Here is a 25825-nt window from a genome sequence, read left to right on the forward strand (position 1 = left end):
GTTGCCATTTGAAATATTTCATGGGAAAAAATTATGAACATCGTTCGAACTTGTTATATTTAGTTAATAGTGTCGATAATTGATTAATCGATACACAATTTGTGCCTTTGCAGCCCTTGTTTTAGTTTTTGTTTCTCTTCTTCCCTGACTACTGAAATGTATGGAAGCACACCTGTGAGCCGCATTAAATAAAATCACAAAATATTAACACCAACCTACACCGATCCTCGGGCATTGTTTAAATATAACAACAAACAAATAGTTTCGAAGTAATTAATTTTGCTGCTGGTGTATTGTTTATTATTACTTTTTTACCCACCGAACCAACCAATAAAGACGTTGAAAACAAGGCACTAAAAACCAGAAATAAGTTCAAACGACTCTAACTAATGAGCTTAACAAGTGTAACATTTTCTGATAAGAGTTAGAACGCAAGAGTCAGTTAAATTTGTTTCATTAGAGGCTAGCGAAATGTTTATAATACCGCTGCTGATATTGGTTAGTCTGTCGTTCGTGAGTATGAAAGAATAAATTTTAAAATGTATTAAACAATATTTTGGCTATTGTGTAAATAGGTTTTATCGGGTTTTGAAGAAGATATATTGAACGATCACAACAAATATCGAAAATTGCACGATGTTCCTCCTCTGAAGCTAAATATAAATATGACTATGCTTGCGGCTGGGTGGGCAGAGAAATTGGCTGTGGAAGGCATATTCAAGCATAGTACAGGTAGATTAGGAGAGAATTTATTTTCTACAACTGGCCCGAAATTTGATTGCGTGGCCTCCTGGTATAGCGTTTGGAAAAGTACCGCCAGCTTAGGCGTTGGAAAATATACCCAGTAAGTGATTTTCATTCGTTTATAAAATAATAATTCTAATAATTCTCTTAATATTTAAGGAAGAAAAAAACAGTGGTGGTTGTTAATTATGCACCTGCTGGTAACGTAATCGGAAAATTTAAGCAAAACGTAATGCCCCTAAAGGAGATGAACTATATTTAATATATTTGAATGGATTGAAATTTTCAATGCCAGACTATCTTTTTTTATTGAAAATATAAATAAATATAAAAAATTTATACTTTTTCTTATATTTAAGGTTAATTATGGTTTCGATATGTGGAAACTAATTGAGAGGAATTTATAAATCGTGAATATTGTTGCTAATTTCTAGTTTTTGAACCCGTTTTTTAAGAAGAGAAACTTGATTGTGTGGGTTACTGGTGTGAGGGGGGGGATGTAAAGAGAAATTTTTAAAATCACTTAAATATCGAGCTTGGTAACTAAGTATGTCTTTATACAAGAAAAGTTTTTCTAACCAAGAGTGGTTTCGGTAACGATGTCTATATCCAGAGTGATTTTCACACTTATCGTTTCTATAGCAGCTATATGAAATAATATTTCTATGTATAGTGCGGGACATACTTGATTTGTATATGGAAAAGACCAGACTAGATGCCAAGTTTAGAGTCTCTAGCTAGTATGGCTTAAAAGTTATCGACGTTCATACAGACGGATATTATATACATACCGGCTTTTTAGTTTTAGCTTTAGTTTTCACCCATCGGGTAGATTGGGTATAAACATGGAAGAGAGTGTGCATGTAAGTGTGTGTTAGAATTAAGTGAAAACTGGCATTAGAAATTCAAATGAGCTTAGCACCCAGGTAAACGAAGTTAGACTTGGAATTGGGAGTATGATTCGCCTCATACTTACTTAGTTGTGTTAATTCGCAAACGTGTGATAAGAAAATTCAATTTTTCTTGGCTTGTGCCAAAAAATAGTTGCTCAGCATCGTTATTTAAATGTATGTCTCTTACACTTTTTTGGCAATCAGCATCAGGCAAACAAATTCCCCATTGGGCGCAGGATGTCAACGTGGAAAAGTGTAAGACTCTTTGGAACGGCGCTCGCAGGGCGACAGACTTCAATAATGTTTTTCCTATGTTTGTTTTCGTTGTTGTCGCTCTTGTAATTTTGCATTTTCCCAAGCGTTATTTACAGCAGACAGTCAGAGCAAAAGTCAGGGCAAGGAAAACGAAAAAAAAGATGTAAGGACCACGCACAAATACTCGAGGCTCGTGTTGGGCTCAGCAGCTGCCAGCAGCACATTAAATCCTTAAGCACACATTATTATTCAATCAGATATGAAGTTTTATTTATTTTTTTTTGTTGCTGCGCCTGCGACATGTTTCGCCTTTCTCCTTTCTCTTTTAGTTGTTGTTTTCTTTTTATACCCTGCACACGAAGGGTAAAAAGGTTATATGAGAAGGAAGCAGCTTCGACACCATAAAGAGTGCATACTCTTAAACAGAACGGCCGTTTGTCTGGATGAACGGCTGACTTCTCATGTCAATATGTGATAAACGAATATACATGGACTCTACTAGTTTCTAGGCAATACAAGTTTGTTTTATTTTCTACTTTCCTTAGACTGTTAAATCATTTCTTCAGTGCTGTTCACAATTTCACGAAATAAACTTTGCAAACATATTTCATCTGCAATTCTCTACCTCTATTTCAAATCCTATTTCATCCAAATCGGTTAAAAGTAGAACCCACAAACAGACGCTCTTTTTCTCCCCCTCTTCTGCACAGCAGTCTAGGGTATTTAACGGTCGCCCATGCTCGACAGTTTCACTTCTTTCTTTATTTTTACAGCAGTTCAGCTTTCCCATGCGTCACACATAAAAAGATATCAATGTATGTATGTGTGTACGTGCTCTATAGGTTGTTTTTTTCTATTCCTGTGACTCGCCTAATGACATTCAAATTGTTTTGTCTCCGCCCATTTCAATTTGAACACGTTAAATAAATTAATGGAATCGTGTATCGCGGCAGAGGGCGCAAAGCTCCCGAGACTCTCGAAATGCATTACGCATTATATGGCTGATGCCAACGAATCTGAGCGGCATCGGAAATGAACTCGTAAGCAAATGACATTTGGCCCAAACGAGCCACATCGTCAGGTATGGAAATAGACTTAGGGTCGAATAAAAAACACAGCACATTACTGCAAAATGTATGAAGGAAAACAAGGAGCTGTCGGGGAAGGTAAAAACCAATGGCAACCACTTAGCCTTACCCAAAGTTTTTATTAAAGCAATATTTTTCATAGTACAAATTTGTAACTAGTTTAATATTTGCCGACTATTTCTGTAGTTTTGGTTCAGTCTTTTAAGTCAAGCAGATACGAGTGCGAGTTTTTAATTGGAAAATTGCTTTCTGAACCAAATTCTTAGTTATCTGGAATTTTGACCTCCTACTGTAACTTGACAATTGTTCAAAAAATTACACAATTTAAAATAGAACATTAATTATAAATACAAATAAATTAAATGGGAGAAGAGTGCTTGAAGGGTTACTTGTATAGGCTTACCAAATTTTTAGTTACCTGGAATTTTGAACTCCTACTATAATGCTGTAAATATTTGAAACTAGACCATTGTTCAAAAAATTACACAATTTAAAAGATAACATTAATTATAAATACAAATAAATTAAATGGAAGAAAAGTATTTGTAAAATGTTCTTAAAGTTTTAAAAAGTTGAAAAAAAATTTAAATTTATAAAAATATTAAAATTTGTTCTTATATCTGAACAGAATAGTCGAGTAAGCACGATAGTGCAATTCTCTGTGCAATTTCCTAAAATGAAAGAATATCGACATGGAGTACAGTGCTTGTTTTCATAATCTTCGCCAATTCCATTTTCTGCACAAAACCTTATAGGAATTAATGCTATGTTTTTCAATTAACTTCCCTAAAACTAATAAGAATTACACGTTCGAACCATAAACTAATGCAAGAATATCGACATATCTTCGCCAATTCCATTTTCTGCACAAAACGTTATTGGAATTAATTTTTATATATAATCTAATTTATATAATTTTCGAACCGAAAACTAATGCTATGTTTTTCAATTAACTTCCCCAAAATTAATAAGAATTACATTATTGAACCACAAACTAATGTAAAAATATCGACATGGAGTGCAGTGCCTGCTTTCATTATGTTTTCCGATTTTCTGCCCCAAAACTAATAAGAATTACACTTTCGAACCATAAACTAATGCATAAATATCGACATGGAGTACAGTGCTAGTTTTCATTATCTTCGCCAGCTCGAGCTGGTGACCAGCGCTCACAAGCACTTCGTCAACTATTCATAATTTCAACTTGGTCGTAAAATTTATGTGCATCGTAAAAGCGTCAAATCGAGGCGAAACACTGGCAAAATATTATGAAATCAAATTTACACACAAAGCGCCTCTAATGACGCAACTGACAGCGTCTTCTTCATTTTCATCGTCGTCGTCGTCTTTGTGGACGAAAGCAGGACCATGGGTCTTGGTCTTGGTCCTGGTGCTTGGTTCTGTGTGCGGCATTCCGCTTGGAAATTGTTTAATTACGCGCGCGTTTAATTATCTTTGCGCTGGGTGCTTAAATTGTAACGGCGCTGACCTAATTGAGTAATAATTAAAATTAAGTGCATGCTAAATTGTTATTAATTATTAAAATGCACGAGCATTTCAAAGGGAACTAACCTCCATTCGCCCATTGAATGAATGAATGTGTCTTCTTGAAGTGCATGTCTGGGTGCGATAATTTGTTGCAACTGTTGCCAATTTCCAAAGTGAACATTTGCCGGCGAATTGCTAAAAGTTACGACAGACCATAACTAGCCGAATTAGAAATGCATTTTGACTGCGGGCGCTCCAAAGGCAGCGACAACTTTTGCCAGTGTTATAAAACACAGAACAGGGGGGGAACTGGGCTGCAATATTCAAATGGTGGGTGGAAACTGCTGCGCACAATAAATTGCAGATTTTCCCAAAATGTTCTTTGCTGCGAAATTATGCACGCGAAGAGTTCTCGCCTCGTCAGAGACCAAGCATAATTTTTTTGCGATGATTATACGATAAACATAATTTAAAAAGGAGAGTTATGGAAGTCAATGGAACAAATTACAAACTTGGGAGTATTTGTCAGTTTAAAGTCAAGTTGAAAACGAATGGAAAATAACAATAAATTTAAATATATACGAGTACTATATGTAAATGAGAGAGAAATGAGAATGTAGTGGTTATGGCATGTTATCTTTATGTTTATTTATTTCCGTAGATAAACAAAATAGCCAACTTTAAACAGAGTAAACAATTTGAATTTTGTTGTATTTTATAGAGAATTTTTAAATGTAGAAAGTCAATATGTCGTGTGAATTAGTTATATACTTAATATTGCTAGCACATGAATGCTCGCTCACCTTAACTTCTAATCTAATTTTAATCATATTTTCCAAAAGTTTTATATTTTTATACATTTTGTTGCTTATCTGCTAGCTGTTTTGTTAAAGTATACTTATGTACTAAATAGTATATATTTTCTCTTTCTTACACTATACAATTCTATATACTACTGTATAGAAAGGTACTTCTTTAAACGACCCGGAATTTGGTTTGACCTTTTAAAATTCTTATATATTTATTAAAATCGACTTTATTAACTTGTAATTAATTTTATCGCGATGTAATGCATATCAATATTTTTCCCATTCCTTGAAGCAATCTGAAAATTGTACTTCTAGAATTGCCAACAGTGCCTTCTTAATCTTAAATTCGGCTTAAATGTCCTCCATCGTGTCTAAGCCTTATACCGAGAAATGACTTTATAATTTATTAAATATCCAGAAGAGCTTTGCAGTAAATTCATGGAAATCCATACTATTGCTAATATATCTTATATATACAAGTATGTATATACCTCGTCAGGCTTTTGGTGTATTAGTCATGGGTGCAGTGTTTTTGAAACCAAACGAGAATTGACTTTAGCGAGCCACAAATATTCTCTTAAAATGATGTTGGCTCATCTATTAAAAAATGCAACAGCACCAGTTGTTCCTTAATTTTTGAATTTTTTAAAGTGTTGGTTCGACTCTCCGTAAATATTTTATATACTTTACAAATTTCTATTTTAGACATAGCCTGTTTTTTGAAAGCCTTCTGCAATTTTCTTCAAATTTCAGCTGCAGATATTTTATTCAAAATGAAACAAAACTTCTTTTGAGATTATCACATTTATATGAGGTTACTTGAAAGATATTTTTTGTTGATTTTTGTGGCCTGTATGCCTTTTATACTCTCTTAACAAATGATCGCATGACCTTTCCCAATTGCTTGCAACTGCATGGTTTTATCTCTTGATATTATTGCTATTATTAGAGCAGATTTTTTATGCTCTCTCAATTTTCCGAGCAATGTATCAAAAAAAATTAAATGAATAATAAATATTCGCTAACACACAAGAGCAGGAACAAATTTAGTAGGAGATGCACTTCAAACAAATGTCTAAGCTAACACACACATACAAAGTAAATTTCGATATAAATTATTTCCACTCCGAGTGCATAAAACGTCACATAAAGCTGGCTGGGAGTGCAAAAAAAGAGGGGGAAAACGAACGCACAACACGTTATTCATTGTTAAAGCAACTGCAGTTACACGTCGTCGCGTTACAATGCTAGGATCTGAAGGGAGAAGGGCGGAGGGTGCTTTGCCTTTGAAACAATGGCAGTTGCGTTGACGACAGCGCCAGACGTGCCTGTGCAGAGATGAATGTACGGGGCGTATGCGCAATGCGATATGCAACAAATTGCTAAACAAATCAAATGTATTGCAAGGGTTGCGCGCGAAAACAAAAACAAAACATGCGCAACAACAACGCAATACGCATGTAAAATGTCAGTGAGATAGCCAAAATTAATATGACTCGCCATTTTTTGCATCTGCGGGCTCTATGCTGTTGTTGTTGTTGTTGTTTTTGTTGTTGTTGTCGGTGCAACTACTATCAGCATGTGTATAACTTCATTTTGTTTATGTTGGCTTGTTTGCCGCGCTCTGCCGGGCTCTGTTGTTGTATTGTGGGCTGTTGGCATAACTGCATTTTTAAGAACGCACACAATCGCAACTTCCTCCCTCACTCCCACCCCACCCCACCCCACCCTCGCCCGCAACGCCCACAAACAGCCAAGCAGCACAGACTGCATAACAACATGGCGGTCGCTCCAAACGGAAGTCCGAGTTCTGATGCTTTAAATTTATGCCAGCCGCTGTTCATTACCATGGTGGAAATGCATATTTTTTTGGGAATAAATGTGTAACTGATTCTTGCCAATCGGATCATTTCAGATGTTTTTTATTGTGATGCATTTTCAGCTCAGGCGAAAAAAGGCACTTTGGTTTAAATTTTTTCGCAAGTTTAAATAATTTGAATACTAAATAGGAGCCGATTTTAAACTATTCAAAAAATATATATATATATTTAATTTTTTTAAGTAGACGCGAGAAAGACACTTTAGTTTCTATTTTTTTCCAAAGGTGAAATAATTTGAATAAAAATGAGGGCCAAAAATGACAACTGCAATATCATATCGGGTGCTTTAAAACATTTTTTTGTGCTAAATATAGTTATGGTTTTTAAAACGGTTTTAATAAATGACATTGCCAAAATTGCAGAAAGATGAAAGAAAGTTTGTTTTTTAAATGTAGTTTTTAGATTCTCAATAGATTCGGCAATGCTATCCTATTTCAAAGAGTTATGAAAATCGCAAAGTCTGCCAAGTTAAGCAATTAACTAACACAGATCAGAAATCGTACGTAGAGAGAGCTTATAAATCATGTTGGCCACAAGATATAACAGAAAATTGTAAAATCTTGTTGGTTTATGTCAAAATAGATACCAAGAAATAAAAAGTGTATTGGAAATCTGCTTCGAAATATTCGAAAAGTTTTAATATTGAATTACACAACACAAATTTTTTGTAGATACATTTAAAGTCCTATGCAGCCTATTAGATACGTTTTAAAAAAAGGAAGTATTGTAAGTACATTGCTTAGAACTTTAGTCGAGCAAAGTTTCCCTATATATATAAGTATCCGTATTAGTATAAATACTAAGTAGTACTATGAATACCTAAGATGCTACGAATATGGTTTTCATTATTTAAAATTACGCTTAGATGCTGATTAGCAAGTGTTAGCCAAATTTGTGGAAATAAACATCAACATCAAATCAACATATATATTCAATTTAATTTTATATAATTTGGTAAAATATTTTAAAATTAAAGAATTGACAGCATTGGATGAAATTATCTATTGAGTTGGATGCAAAAGATATAGTTTTGTTCTGAGTCTACCTGGCAGCTATAGTTCATTTTATCCTGATCTTTGTTTTTTTATCACTTTGTTCACGATTATCGTCCATTGTGCATGCGTTAGTGTTGGTATTGTTGTTGTTATAGTGTTGTTGATTTTTATTTTTGCAATTAGGAAGTTGTTTTTATTATTTTTTTACAGTTAAACAAACTAAACACGCACACAGCTACAGACACTTATTCATCAGCCGGAAGTTTGCTTGCTGCTGGGCCGTTGCAGCAACTGTTGTTGTTTATTGTTGTGTGGCTGTTGTTGTTGTAGTTGTTGTTAGTGGTGCTGGTGGTGGCAATGGTGGTTGTGTTGGCGCCTTTACTTTCGGTACCGACTTGTTAGTTGTTCGTGGGTGTTTGCCGCTCATGCAAATTGCATAAGTAACAAAAAAGGAGAAAGCAAAAAGTTTAGCAAACTCTATATATAAAAATATATATTTTTTTGAAATTTTATTTAACTGAATTGCGGCACAGCCACGCCTACCAACAACTGGCAGCCCTCACCCAAACCGATCTGCGAGCCAACCAAGAATGCGGCACGTTGTAACGGAAACGGAAGTTATGTATAAATGTATGTACGAGTATAGCCTTATAGCTATGCTGCGTGCGCCCTGAAATATTTCTGCTTGCAACAGCAGCAACAACAAAAGTTTATTTAAAACTTCTGCGGTTAAGCTTGTTACTTGGCAGCTACTAGTTCTGGGTATCTCTCTTCTTTTTTTTATTGCTAGAGAAATTGTCGGTTAGCTGCATCCAAGTCTTGGCCAAATATTTAAGCTATAGTTGGGTTAAGAAAACGGGAAGACAGCACATAAACATTGGTCGCCCTTGGAGTGGCGTTACCGCCTCGACCATAAAAATTATACTGTCTCTCGTTAATTCTCGTAAAAACAAGGGGTGGTAATCAGGGGCCAAAGTTGGCGCATCTTAATCAGCAGCAGATTAACTAACTTTATACAGCTGCTTAAATTTCAAACATTCCGCGCACTGAGCACACGGAAACTGGAACATGCCGCCTCGTAATAAGATTTGTTTGCCGCACAAAGCCTGGACTACTTACGTACAGTCTGCCAAAAAAGTTTGCGAACAACTTATGCTTTTACGCGTTGGCTTTGAAGACAAATTTAAAAAAAAAATTAATATGCAAGTGACATTATTTGCTGCTAACATTCTGAAGAATACAACTATTATATGTGCCGAAAAGTAATGGCAGAACAGTTTTAGAAAACGAAGGAAAAAGTATAGAAGCAGATGAAAAAAGTGCCCTATTCGCTGATTTGCTTTTGAGTATTATGTTGAGATTTATGCTTTAAATGCTAGTTGGTATTAAAATATAAAATTCAGTAAAATAAATAAAAAGTGCATATCGATATATCGGAAGCTTTCGAGATACGAGCGGTGTCTAAATAACTATAAATATAGTTTTCAGTCATTCATCCAATCGAACAGCTGTAGAACTTTACTGAAAAGATAGCTCGATATTTAAATTATAATTATTCCAATGGAGCCTTTAAAATGGGCGTTCCAGTGCTAATCAGTTATTGCAGCGATAATGGGTCCAACAAATTACTTATTTGATTGTAATTTAATCAATTTATTTTGTAGGCTTTTATAATATAATATATTATATATATAACTATTTTGGTCTAATATATGTACATTTATTTTAAATTTGTTTTTTTTTTTTCAATAAAATAAAAACGTTTTAATAATATTAATATATTCATATCGTAGTAAAAAAAACAATTTCTGTAATTTTAGAGTAACTTCTTTAAATAACTTTCGTGGGTGTAAACTTTTTTAGATCACTTTAAATAGATCTACATATAGAACCTGGCAGAGCATGACACGGTACGGCACGGCACAGCACGGCAGCGTTGGCATCGTAAAAATTTTCAATTTCATTTGCGTTGCACAAAGACCAGAGTCCGGCAGTGGCAGCTGCAGGGACCCTGGGAGCGGCAGCACCCTTTTGGCATATCGCTGGCGACCACCTTTCAGCGACAAGGGGAGAGCCAATAAAAGTGTCATGGACGCTTGACAAAGCGCTGCATCCTTTGTATTTATGATGAGAATTCTGGCCCCTGTCGAAGAAGCGACAGACGAAGTGCGGGTCCTCACCATCACCATCGACATCACCAACACCATCATCGAGAAAGGTATCAGCAGCAGAAGCAGCAGCAGGCCTGTCCATTGGTGCAGCACTGAAGCTACCAAGTGGTGGCTCAAAGCATCGCTGCCACTTGCCACTTGTCGTTGGGTCGACGCTGGCGGCAGAGAGTCGTCGGGCTAAGAAGTGCGGGCCAAACAGCACAGTTGGATGCTTTCGATTCAAAATTGGAGCACAGCATAGTTTTAGAATTGATGGAATTCCAATAAATTCTCCCCTTTCATGCAACACGTTCGGCGGCAACACAATTTGTTGGCCATTTGAATTTTGAGTTCGCACAAAGCCACTGCCACTGCACTTTTTATAGTTGTCCCTTAGCTGGCTCCGATGGCGAATAAGTTATAATTTAATTTAATTTAAGGTCCTGCTACCAATGCAACAACTACTATTAGTGCTGTAGGGGCTTCTTGGCAAATACGATTGGCTACAAAAACTGTTGCTAAATAGATTTATAATTGTCGAGTAATAGTTGTGGGAGGACATTTTTCTTATGTTACAACAAAAGAAGACATATTGTACGTATACTACGTATACTAGAACATAAAGAACGCTTGTATAAACTTTTTAATGAAGGAATTGTTCCAACAATTTATACGATTTTTAGTGCAGTGAAGAGGAAAGGAAAAACATCAGATACTTATGCGTCAGTTAAGCGTACTTTTAGGATGAGAAAGTACAGTTTTTTTTTAGTGTAATCGTATATGCCATTAGCCGACTTCCCATAATTATTTGAAGCTATTTATAAGAGTTTTTAATATAAATCGGGAATTGTAATTTATTGCTTTCAGTTTGTAGAGCTACGGAAGCAAATTTCCACGAATTTCAAATATCTTTAAAGTATGATATTTCTCCACAAATTATAATTGTTTTTAAACCATTAAAAAATTAGGGGACTTTTCAATTCTATGTAAAAATATAACATTTTAAAAGGTGAAAAAGGAATGAAAATTGGAATAGGAAATTAACAATGAAAACTGTTTTGAAATAAAATATTAAATAAGTTCAAATATTTCCTTACAGATACAATCATACGGCGTTCAATTGAATTTTAAAATATTTTTAATATTTTTGGAAAAAATTAATATTTTAATAATAATTCTATATTTTATTAGTTCATAATTTTGTATATTTATTCAATTCTTCATAATTTCTTAATTAAAATGATACAATTTTGTGTGTGTTAATTTAAATTTATTTATATCAATGCTTTTTTAAAATATTTTTTAAAGTTAAAATAAAAAGATGCTGTTAAAATATTTATGAGAGAAAAATACTCAAAGTTCTCGTGCTAGCCAGAGAATCAGCTCAGAGGCAACTGTATGGCCAGACCTATGGGAATACAAGATATAGCCTTTCTTCTCTAGTTCTCAGTATTAGTTTGTGATTTCACTTAAATTTATTGGAATGATGAATAATTATATAATACATAACTATATTACACATGTTCAATGGAAACACTTTATTCTTTATTTAACAAATAGGCGACCAGCGATCATTTATAATTTGCAAGACAGCCTTTGTTTCGTGTAAACAAAGCACAAAATATGTATTTAAGTAAGTGCCTATATATAACATTAAATGGCGCACATAAACATAAAGATAGCTGAGAGGAGAAAGTTTGAAGAAACAACACAAACAGCGAGTGCAGGAACAGCATTAAAATCGGCAAACTTTTGGACATTTTTCTCATTAAGCGGCAGCAGGAGCTCCGGCATACCAATGGATAGGGCAGAGGCATGGGTTGGAGCTTTGGGGCGGAAATGCGGGCAGCTGGCAACCGGAAATGCATCAGTGTCAGTTTTGGGTGAGCGCTCGTCGCAATTTCGTTAAGAAGTGCGCAAAGTTGTTAAATTTTACGATTTAATTGCGAAACTATTAAAAATTACGTCTCTTTCGCGCATGCTGCGCTTTTGTTGGCCTCTCTCGCTTTTTGCATCTTGCCACCAACATTGTGCCATGCCACCATCGCTGCCGTTGTTGCAACAGCAACTAGCAAGTAGAGTCGCAAAGTTTTAAGTTGAAGTATCAAAATGGCGCGCTTAATGATGGCGCATGCAATCGCACCCATACACACACAAACTCACACTCACATGCATTCGACTTTGCGGCATATCTAGTGCTCGCCACATTCTCTGAAATACGAGGATGCTCCTTCAGTTTGCATATCCTGTAGAAGAATGTATCAGAAATGTAATTTGATGTTGGTAACGTAAATCATATGTTACATTTTTACATTATTAGTAATAACTATAATACACTTACAAATACTATAATTAATAATAACTAAAATAAATTATTATCTTTACCTACCTCCGACGAACATTTCCAAAAAAAGTTCAAGTATTTGAAAAGCTTATGTTTTTTCCATTTGAAAAACTGCAGAAAAGTTATTTATTTAGTTTTGAAAGAAAGTACATCTGAAGACTTCAGAAATTTAAAAAATAAAGAAAAAATTATAATTCTGCAAAAGATAATGGTTATGATCTTTAAGTTACCATTTAGCAATTATTTTCTAATACCTTTTAAATTAAACTTTACAACTTTAGAAATATCTTACAGCACTTAGTAAATTTATTCTAGCCTTCTCGCCAGTTGAAAATAAGTAAGAAATAAAATAAATATTAAGATAAATGCTGTATGCTATAAATAAACATTTTTATTGTTGAATATACGAGTTTTATTTTTTTTAAATAAATTTTTCTATTGAATTGTGTGTTTAGTGTATTTGGCATTGGGGCTGAAACAAATGATGAAATGAAATCAATTTGAAGAATAATTAATTCGTTAATATATAGTATGTAAAGAAAAAACTGGTTTCTGTAAATATTACCTTTTTACTGGGTTAGATAATTATTAAATAATTTTATGAGAACACATGTGTTTTAAATCATGCTACCAGAGCGCCTACCATCTTAGAATAGTCGGATGATTTATGCAGAGTCTGCAGAGACAAGGAAGAGGATTGAGCAGCTTCTCAACAAATCCAGAGATTGCAAAAAATAAGTTCTAAAAGGAATTAAATGACATAACAATAACCATTCTTGGCATAAGTGTGGAAGTGTGTATAATACCTGAGCCTTGTCTTCCTTCTTTATTCAAATGAGTTAATAGCTAGTTAATATTCAATTAATAATAGCTAGTACATATATAAAATATAAATATATACATTTTACCACAGAAATCTCTTTTAAGCGTATGCAATCGTCGTTATGAAAATAATGATAATGTCTTCTGCTTTTCCCTTCTTTTCGAGTTCTGCACAATCTGTATGGCAGTCATAAATACTTATAATTTGTGCAAGACAGTTTATGAAAGTTGTACTTTATGGACATGTGGAGTGACGTTTTTTTTCCCATGTAATGTAATATTTAACACAAATGACTGGCACTTCTTGTTTAAATGCAATTTATTTTGAAAAATTGGCGTTCATGCTGGTTTGAAGCCGTAGTTTCTTTGAACAATAAGTAATAAATATTTGTAATTGAGACAATTCATAAGCACTTTTAATACTTACGTTTCCAAATTAAATGTAAACTTTAGCTGCCCTTAAAATAGATTACTTCATATATTTAAATATTTTAAATGTAGTTCTTTGTTTTGATCAGCAATATTGAATTAAGACTAAGACCGCCACTTGGACAATATTGAGTGGAATATTAGCAACTGCTTAGCATATGGTGGTCAGTGGATAACCGAATCGTTGAATTAAGCTATGATTGTGACGTATACATACATGTGTGCCATTAAACTGTTATCAACAATTAATTAAATAAGAGTTGATCATTAGGCTACGATTTGTGGAGCATTTCCGTTTCCGTTCCAAACTGGCCACACATTAAGTGATACACTCACCCGAAATGCACACAATCCGACGCGTCGGTTCACTGGGTAGGCCGCACATTACACTAATCAGCATGCAATTAGTTTCCAAATAATTGGCATTTTACTAGCATTTTCTATTATATTATAGCAGAGAGAACTTAATCGAAAGTAAATGCTTGGTAATGGGAAATAAAATTCTTCAATGTACTGGTACATATTTCTTCGTGCTAAGATCAAACCATTTGCTATATCAATCTATATGTGAAAGCATGTAAAGAATTACTTTTAGGTAAATAAAGCAGATGCCTAGATAGCACAGGATCGGAATAATAATGTGTATAATAAAGTAAGTCTTGAGATAGAATTCTATAAACGCTGACATTTTCAAAGCGAAGTTTATATGAAATTTTCGGCCTTTGCCTCTAAAACCCCTCCATTAAAAGGAAGAGTATATACTACACTGTTATATATAATATATAATATAATCTATATAATATAATCGATATAATATGAAAATGGAAATATTTTAGGTCTGCCAAAAAGTGCTTCTACGTAAAATTATTTTAATTAGTATTACAATCTTATCTTGCCACTCTCTCTAAATTCTATAAATACTGCCCTATACTTAACTTCCGGGAAATATCTGACCACTAACTGCTGTGAGTCCAGCAAATTTTCCCCCACCTGGTGGGAGATTTCCCCTTTTTTCTCACTCATTATGCTTAATTAGCTATTAAGTAGAATTAATTTTTCTCCTCTACTTAATGTAGCATACAATAATATAGCCGGATATGTATACAATGTCAAGAGGGGGATAAATAAAATTTGTTCTTAAAAAATAAGTAACCAACAATATAAATGTCCATAGTAATAAATAATACATTAAATAATCCCCACGTTTTATAAAATAGGTTAAGTAGGTTAATCAAATCGTGTTTTTTCATGAAATTTGTTTGTTTTTGTGATTGATAAGAATTTTTAATGTCGCACTAGGAAATAATAATAATAAATAAATAATATTTTTTAGTTTGTTATTTATATAACGCCCCTATGGCTATGAATCGGGGTACAATTGGCAAAATGGCAAAAACAATTCTCCCAAAGTGTCGGAGGCATTTATAAACGTTATTGTACAGTTTTTTCTTAGGCTTTCTTATCTTGTAAGCTTAAATTATAACGTCATATTATTACATATCTTTAGCTTAATTTATAATATTATAATATAATAAAAATCATAGTTTTTGTAATAAGACAGCACTTTTTGTCGATTTATTAAATCAAATAAAAAAATCAAATTTGTATAGAAGATGTATGCTAATTAATTGATATAGCACTTTTTTTAGTTAATTAATTTCTTTAGTTTAATTTATAATGATAATCATAGTTTTTCTAAAAAGACAGCACTTTTTGTTGATTAATTAAATAAAATGTAAAAAAGCAAATTTGTATTGAAGATGTATGCTAATTAATTGATATAGCACTTTTTTAAATTAATTAATTTCTTTAGTTTAATTTATAATGATAATCATAGTTTTTCTAAAAAGACAGCACTTTTTGTTGATTAATTAAATAAAATTTAAAAAAGAAAATTTGGGTGGAAGATGTGTGCTAATTAATTGATATAGCACTTTTTTAAATTAATTAATTTCTTTAGTTTAATTTATAATGATAATCATGGTTTTTCTAAAAAGACAGCACTTTTTCTTGATTTATTAAATAAAATTAAAAAAAGAAAATTTGTATAGAAGATATATGCTAATTAATTGATATAGCACTTTTTTTAGTTAATCAATTTTTTCCGTTTAATTTATAATGATAATCATAGTTTTTCTAAAAAGACAGCACTTTTTGTTGATTAATTAAATAAAATTTAAAAAAGCAAATTTGTATAGAAGATATATGCTAATTAAATGATATAGCACTTTTTTTAGTTAATTAATTTCTTTAGTTTAATTTATAATGATAATCATAGTTTAAAAAGACCACTTTTTGTTGATTAATTAAATAAAATTTAAAAAAGCAAATTTGTATAGAAGATGTATGCTAATTGCTTGCAAGACAAATATTTATTTTGTAGACTAGTGCTGCGACTGACAATTACTACTCGCTTGTAAGTACCCACCCACACATACATACATACATACATACATACATACATACATAGAGTACACGTATGTGCATACGAAACGAGGCTGTTATTGTTGTTGTCTCTTACAACACACCCATGTCCAGTGTCCAGTGTTCAGTGGCTGTTGCGTTGCGTTGTGTTGTGTTGTTGGACGTTTCTGGACGCCAGTTGTTTTTGTTGCAACTGCGGCTACGGCTGCTGTCTGACTGTGATTTGTTGGCGTCGTTACTGTTGTCGCTCTTAGCAAACTGTGCATAAATCGTGCGCACCTACATTATGCCTGGCATTGCGTGTGCGATAAATCTGTAATGGCCCGAAGTACGCAGACCGACGATGACGCGAAGGGAGAGCAGCCAACCAGCCAACCAGCCCGCCAGAGCCAGTTGGTCAGACGCAGGCAACATATAGCCTGGTCAGCAGCAGACCTCGTCGTCATCGCAGCCAGCCAAGTTAATTGGCGTGTGTTTAAATGTGCGTAATTATTGTTTATCTACAATGCGTGAGGGCGACAGACACCAACAGCAACACCAACTCGTACATTACACACATTTAAATGATTACCATAAAGAACAATGCTTGTTTGAAATAAATTGTCCAACAAAAGCGAAGAGAAAAACCTAAAACAAAATGGTCTACTGAAATGCAGAAATATGGCGCTGAGAGCATTCACATTTTTATGGGCTTATAAATCAGAAGTGCAGGAAATTATGAATGTCGTGCAGTATTTGACAAAATAATGGAAGAAAACTATAAACACCACAATGTCAGTCTCAGAGAAAGAAAACGGAACTGAATTAATTCAACAGCAGAGCATTTAGATAGCTTTTTGATATCGACTGCTTCCCCAGAAACGGGACAAAAGTAACTGCAGTGTTGAGTTTATCTCAGATGATTCCTAAAGCAACGACATAAATAATAATAAATTAATAATAATAATAATGACGGCAATGTCTCGATAATGTCAGGGATCCGCCGCCATTCTGTGTGAGCATCCATTCATTTCGATGTGAGGTATCATGCTATCATATAAATTAATGTGGCCGATTTTGGTTGAATGGGTCTAGAGCCCGTCTTCACATCTACTAGATTATGTTTTATGTCTTAAATATTTAATTTGTATGTCAATCTTTAAGAAGTAGTTTATAAAGTTTTTAAATTTTATAAATTTATTTTATTTCGTAGTTTATTTACAGAATGTGTTGCAAGTCTATTTATTTATAATATAAAAAAAAAAATTAATTAATGCGCAGTAGTTGTTTTGCTGTTATTTTGGAAACCAATGAAAATTTATATTATGTTATACAAATTATTAAACAAAGAAATAGGATGATGTGCGACAATTGCGTGTCTTAAACTATACTTTACACCTAATATTTTTTGAATGCCTAACTTTTCGTTTACTTCCTGCTTTACTAAATTTTGAATGGTAATTCAAAAAAAAACTGTATACATCTGTAATTTACTTGTACAAGTATACTCCCATCTGAAATAGATCATTGTTCTAATTGTATTATAGTGTAGGATCTGCAAAAAGTTTTATTATGCCAAATTGAAATCGCTTACCAGACGAAGATGTGAGTCGAACCGGTGATTCCTCTTTGCTGGAATGGAATCTTCTTCGACATTTGCATGCCTTGTCGTTGGAGTACCCGAATTAAAAGTAAAATGCTTTTTATTGGGTGCATCTTAAATAATAATCATATATATAAATTTATAAATAATTCTTTTGAAATCATATTCAAAAATCGTTCATTTAAGTCGAATTATTATTCAAATAATTATACATATATTAAATCAGGATGCATTTCCTTTCATTTATTTTCTCACTCACACCCATTCTTAGCATATAAATTATCGTATAATGGCATTTCTGTAAATAAGCAACTTGAATTTCTAAATAATAATTGGGCTTTGGCTTTTCCTTAATTGTGAATACATATTTTATAACTTGTGATATCTGCCGCAAACAAATTAGGATTTAAATAATATACGTGTATGTATAACGCTTTAGCCTTCAATTAACAAATACTGATTGGCGCTGCAAACTGGTCGCACATAGATGAAATCGTTGCAGCCTTTGATGCAATTATGCTGAAATTTAACACGTTCCATTTTAATATTTACCGTTGCACATATTTTCAACACACTCACACACACACATTTGCAGACATGCAGATGCATGGAGAGAGAAGGATAATTAAAATGTTTGCGTGCATAAGCGAAGGGCATTATGTGTGGACTTGACCAATGACTTGGCTTCGGACGGCAATTCGTTGTCGTACCATTACACTGCAATTATCAGTTACAATAAAAACGGCCACAATTCAAAATTTAATTGAAGGCTTGAAGGGCGAACTTGTTAAGTTTAATTACGTATTGGCGCTGCGACCGGCGCTCGTTAAATTCCGTTGTCGCACACTGGCTTCACTCCGGGGGATTAAGCAAGTGGCAAAAAACTGGAAAAATTGCAAAAATTGCATCGAGGTTTTATTACAATGCACACTCTTATTTGTCTGGCACGGCAATTACGCGGGCACACGCGCATATGTAACTACATACCATGTATCAATTAATTACTTTTATGATTCCATGGCAGCAGCACAGCGCAGCGCGACGCGACATAATGACAGATGCAAATATTTGGGTCGATCGGGATAAGCGCCCCGAGCAGAAAGCCCGAGAGTTAAAGTTCGTGAACCACACTCACACACACACACACACACAGCTTGAATTAATTGCCTATTTGTAATATTTCCCATTCAGCAATCAATGGAGTTATAAATATATCTGGGCAATGAAAACACTCCACACTGTCATAAATATGAATTGGTTAAGTAACAGATAAATTTATTGATATTACGAATGTGTAAAAAATCTGAAGAAAATCTACGAAAAATGAATGAAAAACTATTGAACGACAATTATTACAGTTCAGCTGGCTTTGAATCCTTAATTTTGTTCCAAAAGTATATTTGTACAATTTAAAATGTTATCGAAATAATCCATTAATTTTGAGGATTTTAAATTATAAGAAAAAACCTGGAGTTAAATTTCCAATGTTACAAAATGATATTGTAGCAGCATGATCAGGATGAGAAGATATGTACAGCTCTGGCAACCCTGTCAGACGTGTCCCTGGCAAGAGAATAAAGAAGACGGTTTTGCCTTTGTGTTTTATATATCGTTACCTATCTATACTGCGGGTGTTTATAAGTTTAATAAACTTAATAAAAATTTGTATTGTGCTCTGAATCAAATTAAGTTTTAATTTTATATAAACAATTTATATTAAATGTTTTAAAACTTTTTTTTCGGCTTCGATATCAAAAATGTAGCATACTTTTCGGGTACAATATCAAGAGTGGCTTGCAAAGATTTTTTGTTTTTTTTGTTTTTGATAAAACTTTAATTTTACTGTTATTATTTACAGTAGTAGTAGTAGTAGTAGTAGTAGTAGTAGTAGTAGTAGTAGTAGTAGTAGTAGTAGTAGTAGTAGTAGTAGTAGTAGTAGTAGTAGTAGTAGTAGTAGTAGTAGTAGTAGTAGTAGTAGTAGTAGTAGTAGTAGTAGTAGTAGTAGTAGTAGTAGTAGTAGTAGTAGTAGTATTAGTAGTAGTCATACTTGTATAGAAAGAAAAGTTATATGAAGATACGTTTATACAAAATAAAGAAAAATTTGAACGAAATATTAAGGAAGTAAATCAAGTTATCTTTCATAAAATACAAGTACATATACATATTCATAAATTAAAAAAATATGCTTTGCATCACTTGCAGCAAAGACTTCAGCAACCCACTAAGCCCTACAATAGTCGTGTCTATCATTGCAAAATATATTGGCTGTGTATTCTAAATAGTAAACAAATAAATATTAGTAAATTAGCGTCCAAGTTTTGAGACACAGCTGCCACAGGACTGACTCATGCATATGTCCTAATTCTGCCCAACAGGGTCACTTTATATAAGTATTGCTACTGCCTGCTACTGTCGCCAGCAGAGACATTGCTTTAGCGCTCGCTCGAAAAACTAAAAACGACAGCTTTATCTGTGGCAAAAGTGGCTGATATTTTGGTACACTTGCACAGACACACATACACACACACACACAACTTCCGTTATTGTGACGCGCTGTAGGTTTAGTTTGTTGTTGCCTGCCACCAGTGTGGCACCAGTGGGCCGCGCCTCCCTTCAGCTGCGCTGATCGGAGCACTTTTGTCGACATCAGTGCAGACCGAGCGCCGCTATTGTCGTTCGTTGTGCGTTCTTATCGCTGAGACGCTTGCAAGCCGACGCTGACTCTAAATAATCCTTTCGAGGCGACACTGACAGGCTGGGGCCACCCACAACTCCGTGCTGCAACAAAAAATAAAGAAACGGAGGAAGCGTGCGAATGAACGCAGCACCAGAAAGCAGATGAAACGACTGCAAAGTGAAGCAGTCAGGACCAGGGACGTCGACGCGTTTGCTGTAAAATCCAAGTTAGTGCGCATAAATCAAGCCTTTAAAACGTGCCTCGCAACCGAAATGTCCGCCAAGGATACATGCGTTCACTGTGCCACATATAGTATAGCGCATGGGTGTGGTAGACAGCGAGGAAGGTTGTGGTGGGTAGGCGGTTGGCAGACTGTGGCATCCAGCATGCCATCGACGTCGGCTTGCAGCTTTCCGTATGCAATTTTATGCAACTGTGCCATTTCCTCAACGCTCCGCTCATTGCGTTCGGCATCGCTCTTTGCGGTTGCATGCCTCAAATTGTTTACAGCTGCATAAAATGTATAATCTTGAAGATTTTTTATTTATTTATTCGACGCCTAACAACAAATGCGGCATAAGAGCATTTTTAGCTGAGCTCAAACATCAACAGAGGCGCCACGGCTTCAACAATACGGCTGTGCAGATTTCTGTCAGTTGAAAATAAAAGTAAATAAATAGCGAGCGAATGTGCGGCAGTTTTGATTTTAAACATTTATATTGGTGCAGAATACTGGTTTGATACATTTTAAATGATTTTTTAAAATAAATAAGGAGTTGACCTGCACTAAGGCTGTGACAAAAAATGTAGCATACTTATGTGCTGGAATTGTTCGCCAGAGGAAACATTCTCATGAAAATAAATAAAAAGTCACTTTGATGCAGGATTTCCCAAAATTTGTGCATTTTTTCTGTTTCTATACAATGAGGTGACATATAGAAGAGAATGGTAACAATTGGCTTAATTTTAATATTTCACAGGTTTTTAGATTTCAGTTTTCGAAGGGCTGTTAGATGGATTTTTAGGCAATGGGAGTAGACTAATGTTCGAACGAAATTTTGTTAGTTTATCTGTAAAGTGTTTTTAATAATTATGAATACTGCTTGAAAAAATTGTGCTAGAGTTGGTGTGGTTTTTTTTTTATTATGTAAAACTTTAATTATACTGTTATTAACAATAACTTATAGAAAAATACAAATACAGCTTAAGCTAGGAGTTTAGTCTTATTTAGAGTTGGTGTGGTGGTGAGTAATTTTTTTGAATTATTTTGGTTTCATTTTTCTTAGATTTTGTTTCCTTTAAATTCATAAATTTATACCAAATGTTGTTTTAAGTTAAAGTGACACGATATATTGAATATTACAGTTTAATATGAGGCATTAAAAGAAACTTATAATAAACTTTTTCTGCGTATGAATAAGTCACATCATATCCGGTATTCCTGTCTGTTATAATTTAAAAGTTTTTAGTGTTCAGAAGAACGAAGATATAGACTCACAAATTTTTATCGATTCAACAAGTTGATCCTATATAGTATGTAGGTACTCGTACATATGTACCTGTAGCATGAGTTCTACATCACCTTGCTTATTTCACACATTATGCGTCTAGATTTTCTAGTATATATTCCAAGGCATAACAATTTAAACAAAATAGTAGAAAATTTTTGAACCTTTTTTTATACATACTTGACAGTTCCAAAGCTTTGTCGTTCATATATGCCTTTGCATCAATTGACTTATAAAAATCACTTCCAAAAATATATTCGGATTTAGAAAAAAAATTATGCAAAAACTCTTTTGTGTAGTTATTTTGTTGCTATATCTGCCAGCGGTAAGTGCAAGTAAAAAAGTTTCCTCACTTATGTACCAATGCAATGTATTTTATTCTTGTTGCACATATAATCTAACATTACACTGCTGCTAGATTTGGGCCAACTTGGAAGACGATATCCTGGCAGCACACAATGACCTCCGAGTGCTGCATAAAGTGGCGCCTTTAAGGTTGAATTCACAGATGAGCAAAGAAGCAGCCGCACATGCCAAGGTAAAGCGTCAATAAGCCGCATCTTTTTTTTTTTTTTAATTTTCTTATGATTACTTTTCCTATTTATTTACGCAAGATTCTTGCGGAAAAGGAAGATCTCATACACTCCGATAGTACAGCCTATGGCGAAAATCTCTGCTATACTACATTTCCACCAACCACATGTGTAAAGAGCTGGTACGATGAGATAAACAAATTCGATTTTGCGAAGCCAGAGCTTTCGAAATCAACCACACACTTTACGCAAATCATTTGGAAAACAACCACAGACTTGGGCGTTGGTTCGGCTAAATCGTGAGTACCTCTCTATATAGACAATACCTTCATTATATGTATGTATATATTCTTATATTATAGCGCCGATGGCATGGATTATGTAGTTGTCAGGTATAAGCCGCCGGGCAATATTGATGGTCAACTGCAGGAAAATGTGGTGCCACGATTTCTAAAGAGGGGCGGCAATAGACGGTAAAACATTTAAGACATTGAAGTTTTAAAATTATTCGTTAAAAGTCTTCTATTAACAGAACAAAGAGTGAAAACGTTTGGATACTTATTATACCTTTGCTCCTGGTTGTACTTTCGAAGTTGCTTTAGAGAAATCGCCAAAATTGAGTGTAAATGCAAAATATCTTGTTTAAAATTGAATCGTGTTCATACAATATATGGAAATAAATTAAATGTTTCGCAAAGCAATACTGACATGTTTAGCTATCTACTTTGAATGATGGACTAGGCTTTAAATCTCAGGCTAGCTTTTAAAGGTCTTTTGTTGACAAAGCTACAAAAGAGTTAATGAATAATTTTACCTTTGTTATTTCATTTATTTGAGAGAGTTTTGTGAGCCACCCAACTGTGTAGCTGCTGCTTACAAAGTCAATGGAAAAAATTAAAAAACCTGACACTAAACCAAACTGTCAACACATTCACACTTACACGAACAAACAATTTGCTCATTAAGAATAATAATTTTATAAATTACGTTTCCCGTTACTATTACAAAATTTCTGCTTAAGATGTGCTCTTTAGGGCCTGGCCCAGGCAAATGCCTGGAACCGCCACCGGAAATACCACAGGAAATCGAGCCCATTTCCCCGACACGCTTCCTAGACCTGCCCAAACCGAAAAAGATAAAGATATTTGACTGCGATGAGTCCCGAGATGAGGAGGAACTCGCCTGCAAGCCGAGCACTGAGCTGAGCCTGGGGGAGTCCTCGCAATCGGCATATGTGCGGGAGCTGGACTACGATGACATCAAGCTAGAAATGGAGGCGATTAAAGAGCGTGTGGGTGTGATTGATAAGCGACTGATGCTCAATATACCCGAGTGTCCTGACTTGGATCCCTGCCAGGACATAGAGCTGGAGCTGCAGACCGATGCGCAGACATATGCGGAAATCCTGCAGCTGCAACGCGACAACTACAAGCTGAAGCATCAGATGGAGCAGTTGAAGCTCTGCTGCTATGCCACTGATGTGACGCTTGGAAAGATGGAGGCGATGGTCTGCCAGGAGCAGCTGGAGGCCAAGCAGCTGCAGCGCAGCCTCGACAAACTCGAGTCCGCTAAGCTGCTGCTGGAGCGACAATTTGGACTCTGCAGCCACCGCTTTCGGCATCTGGAGCAAGAGAAGTACCAATGGAGTACCTGCCACAGCTATTTCGATGGCCTGCGGGCCGAGGCCGAGCGCCAGGCGAACAAATGTGTCTCCAAGGAGCAAATCGTGCAGCAGCGCGACTTCGCTCTGGAAACGCTGAACATAAAAAAGTGGCGCCTGAAACGAATTCACGGCTACATGAGCGACTGTTTCAAGAAGTTGGCCGCCCAAATGGACATGTTGCTGCCACAACAGTCGACGGTGATAGTCAACTTTCTTCAGCGCAACGAAAAGTTGTTCAAACGGAAGCAGCCGAAGCGAGACTTAAAGTGAGCCACAGACGAAAATCTGGCCCAAATGGTTCAATTTGTCATTGGCAAATGGCAAATGGCCATAAGGTGGCAGCCAACATTTTTAGTTCATTTACATTTTGGGACCGCAGTCTCGATGCTTTGCATGGGGGCGGGGGAGGGAGGAGTGGATTTGGGGGCTGAAGTAAAAGAAAAATACAACAAAACGAAATACAACACCAAATCGTTGTGATTATGTCGTTGAGCCGTGTTTTTGTGTGCCGTTTGCTTGACCACCAGCCTGCCACGTGGCAGCAGCTGCCCAAAATGGCGTCCGCCTTCATTTTGTTTTGTTTTTTTTCTGTTTCTATGCATTGCCTCTGGTTGCGTGTTGTTTCTTTGTTTTTTGTGGCATTACAACGAAATGTATTTAGCATAAAAATTTACGATAATGATGGGCAGCAACCGCCACGGCAAGCGCCAAATAGACAAACATTAGACGCCAATAACAACAACGGCTACAACAACAGCAACATAGCAACAGGAGTGGCCACATGTCGCACTTGTTGTTGTGGTGCAAACATTTGAGTGGGCGTGGCCCTAACGCAAAAAGTTAAATTAATATTTTTTCACACTCCAGAACTTTGCGAAAATTGACGAATTTTCTGACCAAACCGCCGCCGTCAAAGTCAACTGTTGTCACTTTTCATATTTCATTTTGGTATATTTTTAAAGTAGATTAGCAAAGTTTTTTTTTCCCAAAACTCGCCAGTCATTTATTTAAACTTTTCCACCATACTGTGGAGAATGCCAGTGGCTGCGCTTTTTGTAAAGACAATGGTTTGTAAATGTTTGTTCGCAAGCATTGGGGTTCACTGAACTTGTAAATAAACAAAAACTATAGCAATAGAACAGGAATAAACGAAAATAAAATATAAATGAATGTAGGAAATGGTGAACAGTACTTATTCAGCATGCGGTTTCTAAACTCCAACTGTTTTTTTTTTTTTTGCTTCTGTTGACACTTTTATTTGCTTTTTAGCCAGCTATAGCTCGCTTCTTAGCACAATGTAGTTCGAGAAAAAGGACAAATAACAGCTTAGAATTCAACAAAATCAATTAAAAAACAAAAATTGTGAAAAAAGGAGAAACAACAAAACAGAACAAATAATTTATTTTATTCAAAATACACACCTTTTGACTAGCTACAACGCTTTCCACACTACAGGAGTATTTTAAACTAGTTGTATAAAGCTTTAAATAGAAAAGATTAAAAGCGGCCGATTCTTAAAATACCGATTTTTTTCAAGGAAT

At 34.9% G+C, this 25825-nt stretch overlaps 3 protein-coding genes across 3 annotated transcripts; all 3 read left to right on the forward strand.

Moving 5' to 3' along the window:
* The first annotated feature begins 593 nt into the window (after nucleotides 1-593).
* Nucleotides 594-1083, forward strand: LOC115623407 (Golgi-associated plant pathogenesis-related protein 1-like). The gene is made up of 2 exons (XM_030517716.1): nucleotides 594-844; nucleotides 904-1083. The coding sequence occupies exons 1-2, from the start codon at nucleotides 666-668 to the stop codon at nucleotides 1004-1006; spliced, it is 282 nt and encodes a 93-aa protein (XP_030373576.1). The 5' UTR covers nucleotides 594-665; the 3' UTR covers nucleotides 1007-1083.
* Nucleotides 1084-22307: 21224 nt separating this feature from the next.
* Nucleotides 22308-23322, forward strand: LOC115623406 (Golgi-associated plant pathogenesis-related protein 1-like). Its single transcript, XM_030517715.1, has 5 exons — nucleotides 22308-22413; nucleotides 22507-22626; nucleotides 22703-22920; nucleotides 22984-23094; nucleotides 23154-23322. Exons 1-5 carry the CDS (start codon nucleotides 22366-22368, stop codon nucleotides 23221-23223), a joined length of 567 nt encoding a protein of 188 aa, XP_030373575.1. The 5' UTR covers nucleotides 22308-22365; the 3' UTR covers nucleotides 23224-23322.
* A 227-nt stretch (nucleotides 23323-23549) lies between these two features.
* Nucleotides 23550-24688, forward strand: LOC115623405. Its single transcript, XM_030517714.1, has one exon. It carries the CDS (start codon nucleotides 23643-23645, stop codon nucleotides 24552-24554), a length of 912 nt encoding a protein of 303 aa, XP_030373574.1. The 5' UTR covers nucleotides 23550-23642; the 3' UTR covers nucleotides 24555-24688.
* Nucleotides 24689-25825: the final 1137 nt, after the last annotated feature.

Source organism: Scaptodrosophila lebanonensis, unplaced genomic scaffold, assembly GCF_003285725.1.
Source record: "Scaptodrosophila lebanonensis strain 11010-0011.00,11010-0021.00 unplaced genomic scaffold, SlebRS2 tig00000053-arrow-pilon, whole genome shotgun sequence".
In the NCBI taxonomy this organism is placed as follows: Eukaryota; Metazoa; Arthropoda; class Insecta; order Diptera; family Drosophilidae; genus Scaptodrosophila; species Scaptodrosophila lebanonensis.

Coding starts and splice junctions, on each gene's coding strand:
- LOC115623407 (XM_030517716.1), top strand. CDS start 666: ATGACTATGCTTGCGGCTGGGTGGGCAGAGAAATTGGCTGTGGAAGGC. Junction 845..903: donor GGCGTTGGAAAATATACCCA/GTAAGTGATTTT, acceptor TTAATATTTAAG/GAAGAAAAAAACAGTGGTGG.
- LOC115623406 (XM_030517715.1), top strand. CDS start 22,366: ATGCAAAAACTCTTTTGTGTAGTTATTTTGTTGCTATATCTGCCAGCG. Junction 22,414..22,506: donor TGTTGCTATATCTGCCAGCG/GTAAGTGCAAGT, acceptor CACTGCTGCTAG/ATTTGGGCCAACTTGGAAGA. Junction 23,095..23,153: donor AAGAGGGGCGGCAATAGACG/GTAAAACATTTA, acceptor TTCTATTAACAG/AACAAAGAGTGAAAACGTTT.
- LOC115623405 (XM_030517714.1), top strand. CDS start 23,643: ATGTGCTCTTTAGGGCCTGGCCCAGGCAAATGCCTGGAACCGCCACCG.